General features: G+C 37.4%; 1 protein-coding gene across 1 annotated transcript; it reads right to left on the bottom strand.

Annotated features, from left to right (window-relative positions):
• Positions 1-4,140: 4,140 nt before the first annotated feature.
• Positions 4,141-5,008, bottom strand: LOC130623211 (uncharacterized). Its single transcript, XM_057438691.1, has 2 exons — positions 4,563-5,008; positions 4,141-4,480 (listed from the first exon to the last, which is right to left on the bottom strand). The coding sequence occupies exons 1-2, from the start codon at positions 5,006-5,008 to the stop codon at positions 4,141-4,143; spliced, it is 786 nt and encodes a 261-aa protein (XP_057294674.1).
• Between the last annotated feature and the right edge of the window lie 376 nt (positions 5,009-5,384).

Raw genomic sequence — 5,384 nt, 5'->3', positions numbered from 1 at the left:
GGCCCTGTATCATTAGTAGTCGCAGAAATATAGTCGTCCAAAGGTTTGGAAAAGGTTTGTTGACGACGTATTCGCCGTAATCAAAAGATGTCATCTAGAAGAGTGTCATGAACACATCAACGGCCTAAATCGACAAATCAAATAGACTGTTGAGCTTGAACACGATGGAAGTATCGCTTTCCTGGACACTTTTGTCAAACGCAAGAATGTTTTCATTTCAGTTTCAGTGTATCGTAAACAAACACACACTGACCAGTACCTTAACTTCGAATCAAACCATCAGAAATTTTGCAAGGAAAGTGTCATATTTTTATTACTAAATCGTGCCAACAGCGTAGTCAGTGACAAACAGGAGAGGAAAGAAGAAATTCGACGTGTAAGAAATGCATTAATCGCAAATGGATAGTCATAAAGTAATCACGCAAGTAGAAAATAAAATGAAGAGAACATGCAACGGAGACAACAAGGAAACATCAGAAGAAATTCTCGCATCAGCATTCCTACCCTTCGTAACAGGTACCAGCGAGATCCTTCGTCAAATTTTAATGCAACACAAGATCAAATGCATTCTTAACCTTAAAGGCACCCTAAGAAGCACGTTGTCTAAACCAAAAGACAAAATAAACCTGAAAGAACAAAGCAATGTTGTTTACGAAATCCCGTGTAAAGATTGTGATTCAGTGTATATAGGCGAAACAAAAAGAAATTAAATACCGTAATTAACTGTAATTATTAGCTCGTTTCTGATTGGTTAATTTTTATGAATTTCGATCCTCTGCAATTATATAAATACATGCTCAACATCATTTTACTTTGCCCGATGATGGGAGAAGGATCTCCTGAAACGTCGCCTACTAAACTATCATGTTCAAGAAATGATAAACTTTCCACAGTAATATGAATACTGAACAGACAAACCCAAATAATATCTTCAATAATTTTGTTAATCTTCTCAATAAAAACCAAGTCCGAGACGAATTCTTTGTGCATTGCAAAGTTCGAAGAACTGCTAGTTCAAAGCACTATATATGTCTTCACTTATTTCATTTGTGGAATTTGCAACATCTGATGGGTTATGTTTTTCAGGATTGACCATGGATGATATCATCACAACCACACTTCTCTTGCACAAATAGAAAAGCATGCAATAAATAGAATAGGAGTAACTACATCGCAATGCAGATATAACTAGCCTTTTAAGATAGAGATGTTAATGAAAAAAAAGGAGGTTTCTCTCCAAAGAATAAGAAACCACTGGAAAACTTCTCTATTCTCCCCTTTACAGGGATGATCGAAAAGCTAATGGATTTCGGATGTACTGAAATAAACATGAAGATTGGGAAATTCAATCATGCTTGGGATCTGGTGCGGGCCCTTGAGTAAGCATCCCCTGCCTCCTGCAAGACACCAGGCACATTCATTGACACCATCCGCCAAAACCAATAACTGTTAAACGTTGGAAAAAAAGAGTCGACAACTACAATTCGTATCGTTGTTGATTTTACCTACTGACAGAGAGCCCAGGGCTAAGAAAGATAGACTTGGAACCCAGCCCTTAGAAAGGTTGTGGCAAAGAATGAAAAGCAGCAAACCTGGAAACAAAAAAGGTTTCTGACCTTAGACATGAATGAACACTTGAGAAATCGTATCGTAATGCTTGGGCTGACCAAGAAACCGCCGCTTAGAAAGGTAGACTTGGAACCCAGCGGCGGCAACCCAGAAAACCATTGCGTACCGTCTCGAACTTAAACAAGTAATTCACTTCACCACCCAGTCAACTTTTATCGTTCGAAATCTGCCACGCTCCATTCTTTGGAAGGAGTTATCAATCGTTCGAGATTGCAATTGAAGACCCATCCTAACCAATGAAGAACACACACTCTTCAGTCACCAAAAACAAAAAGCCTTCACAATCTATGGTCTTTCCCACCGTCAGTGGTCTTTCCCACAGTCACTAGTCTAGCCCAATGTCAAACAGTCTTTCCTAGCAGTCATCTGGATCTGTGTAAGAAACAGGAAAAGAGAATAGGAGTAACTACATCGCAGATATAACTAGTCTTTAAAGACAGGGGAAAGGGAGGAAAAGCAAATGGATCTCCCCATTTCCCCCATATATGGGTAATGTTCGAGTTCGAGGATCTCAGAAATGTTGTTAAGCTATTGGGTTTTAGACGGTCACATTGCATCAATGTCAGAGTATACCTGTGTACGAGATTATTTAATAACCTGCATTTGCATCTTTTTACAGAACGCGCATAGAATTTAACCCTTTGGGAATATAAAAATAGAAAGAAGGACGATAAAAAAGAAAACATCCTGATAAAATTTACAGACCATAAATCGAAGGTACATCAAGATCCTGCAGTTGTTTGCCTCCCATAACAAAAAATGAGTTTGTTGTATCTCCCGAAGTCTTTGTGTCATGGGCAGGGAAAGCTACTGAGTTTGACGCTGTTAGTAAGCAGACCAACTTGATCTGGACCCGCTCGGCGTTTATAATGACCACGAATTCCCCAAAGACGTAGTTTATACGGCCGATTTTATGCCGCGTCTAACTCAAAAAAATTTAAAAATGATTTAAGTTCGGCAAAAGTGCGGCTGTATAAACTGAACATTTTATTAAGGTCGACCTCAATATTTAAGTCTATCAAATTTTGCCAAACTTTCCACTTAGGTTAGGCAAAAGTTCGGCATCGGTTTATACAGTCGATCTTCGGCCTGTTTTATGCAAGGCATTGTTTTTGTCGTGTAAAAAAAACACCAAATCCCATTGTTATCTGATCAAAAAGTGCTACCTCAGCATAACAAATCACTCGTTCAAAATGGCTGACTACGTCGGTGACCACGAGAAGCTTGTGAGTATTTTTTTAAGTTTTTTTCAAGTTTCTTTAAATAAAATTGAAAAATATGTAAGATGAAAACATTGAATTTATTTACTTGTTTGTATATATGTTTTTTGATGCACGATCAACGTTTGCTTTTTGTAGGACTATGAGTACGAAGAAGAGCATAATACAAGTGAAGATGAGGATAACAACGAGAATATTTTTGATAAAAAACAACTGAAAAAGAGCCTGAGGCCCAAGTTGACGATCTGATCGACATTATCATCGAGAATGATAAATTCAAAGAGAAACTTTTAATGACCAACGTAAAAAATGTGAAAAATAGTCAATACTACGACCAAGTTATCCAGGAAATCAAACAACGCTGTGAGGAACGAAATGAAGAATTTCTTTTTGATGTAAAACAAACACGACAGAAGTTTAAACGATGTGTTACTATTTGCCGAAATGCAGTCATGAAAGTGAAAACTGCTTCTGGAATTAAAAGATTCCAAGAAGATAAAGAACTTGGAAATTGGTTTGGCAAGTTGCTCCCTTTGATAAGCTCAATGGATAATTGTCAGCCACAACAATCCATTGAGCCAGGCCATTCACAGATCGATTCTTCTACCGAAAATGATGCAGAGATTGATGATGACCCAGAGAAGTCAGACAGTGGAGAGACTTCATCCACTCCCGATTCATCAGAATCATCTGGGGGTTCTTCTTTGAAAAAGAGGAGATCATATGTTCCAACTCCAACGGTACGTAAAAAGTCCATGAAAACGGAAAATATTCTTGGAGAGATTAAAGAAACAGTTGAATCGTTGAAAACTCTATCTTCTGAAAATTCATCAACAGAAATCTTGGAGTTTTTAAAAGAAGAGAGCAAGAGACAGTCAGATAGAGACAACGCCTTCTTTCAGTTAATGACAAATTTTTTACAACCACAGCCTCCCGCTCAGCCTATGTATCAACCATATCCCCATGTTAACAACAATCAACCGCCTGCTGAATATGGGTATCGCTATGGCATGACAAACATGCGACCTACAAGTGCAACCTTAAGTTATGCTCAACACGACAACACACAACAGGAATCATATACATCACAGATGATGGATCCAAATTATCCTTGATTAATTGATTGTGAGGTAAATGCTCGTGGACAATAATGATTTTATATTTTATATTTTATAATATATTTTATTTCTAAGAACATGAAGACGAAAATTTTTTTGACAAAATGTTTGTTTTCATTGTTACTTTCTTCACAAATTAAAAACAAAAAAAAAAAGGAAAACTACATGTAGCGTTATTGAGAATCTTCTTTTTCTTTCCAAAAGCTTTTGGTAAGAGCGGCGGAAGCAGACTTTTTACTGATTTCGAAATTCTTTTGTTTCGTGTTTCTGAGTGCAAGAACATCTCTAACTTCCTCAGGACTCAAACGTTTGTTTGAGGCGTGGTCTAGAGTTAAATCGAACTTTCTAGGGACTAGGTCTCCAAGTTCAATACATAGGTTATGTAATACAACAGAAGCTAATCCGCATAGTTTCACTGTTTCTTTGTTACTTTCGCATTTTCTGAAGAGAACTCTAAATCTGCTTTTAAGTCTACCAAAAGCACCCTCTGTAACAAGCCTAGCACGACTGTGTCTATAGTTGAAATACCTCTTGTCATGCGGAAGTACTGCATCTCCGTGTGGTTTCATTATCCACGTTCTCAATGGAAAGGCACCGTCTCCTAAGATAAGGGCCGTTTTCAACTTGTTGAACAATATTGGGAATAACTTTTCCTGCAACTATTCGATCCCAAAGTTCTGTTGATTGCATTAATGTGGAATCATGGGTATTTCCGGGAGCACCAACTGAGGCCCAAATAAATCTGTATTCAGCATCGACAAGTGCCATTAACACAATTGAGTAAAAACCTTTGAAGTTGAAATATTGCTTCATAGCTTGAGCTCCACCGTTTGGACATTTAATCGGTAAATGAGAACCATCTACTGCAGCGAAAGCGTATGGAAATTGCCACTCTTCACCAAATTTTGCCATGCTTTCTTCAAAGTCATCACTCGAGGTTGGGAAGTATTTTGTAACTGTATCATCCCACAATGTATTTATTATTGCACTGCAAGTTTCTTTTACAATTACACAAACAGTAGATTTTGCTAATCCAGACATTTCTCCAATGGTGAAAATGTAATTACCACGTGCCAATTTATAAATTCTTCTGTGACTGTTTTTTTCAATAACTTGTCATGTATGCGTTCTAAAATGTAGTTGAATGTCGTGCGAGACATCCTTAATGTTTCGTAAAACCTTTCTGAGCTATAAGTATCTCGTACCGGATCCCACCATCCAGTATTACGCAAGAATCTTCGACATGATCGTGCTTTCCTTTCTTCTCGGCGTTTAATTTCTTCATGTTCTTGTAACATTAATAATATTGCTTCTATATGAAGCAAATATTGACGAACAATTATGCTTCTTTTTTCTTCGTAATGCAATAACATAGTTATTGCCTCTTTCATCAAACTGACCTTTTTTCTTCTATTTT

The sequence above is a fragment of the Hydractinia symbiolongicarpus genome, chromosome 13, assembly GCF_029227915.1.
Source record: "Hydractinia symbiolongicarpus strain clone_291-10 chromosome 13, HSymV2.1, whole genome shotgun sequence".
Classification (NCBI taxonomy): domain Eukaryota; kingdom Metazoa; phylum Cnidaria; class Hydrozoa; order Anthoathecata; family Hydractiniidae; genus Hydractinia; species Hydractinia symbiolongicarpus.
Note: the sequence above shows the minus strand (reverse complement) of the source record. Positions and strands in the feature narration are given on the sequence as shown.

Excerpts from the sequence above, each read along its gene's own strand:
- LOC130623211 (XM_057438691.1), bottom strand. The coding sequence starts at position 5,008 with ATGTCTGGATTAGCAAAATCTACTGTTTGTGTAATTGTAAAAGAAACT. Across the intron at positions 4,481-4,562 it reads GGCCCTTATCTTAGGAGACG|ACACAGTCGTGCTAGGCTTG; the intron begins GTGCCTTTCCAT and ends TTTCAACTATAG.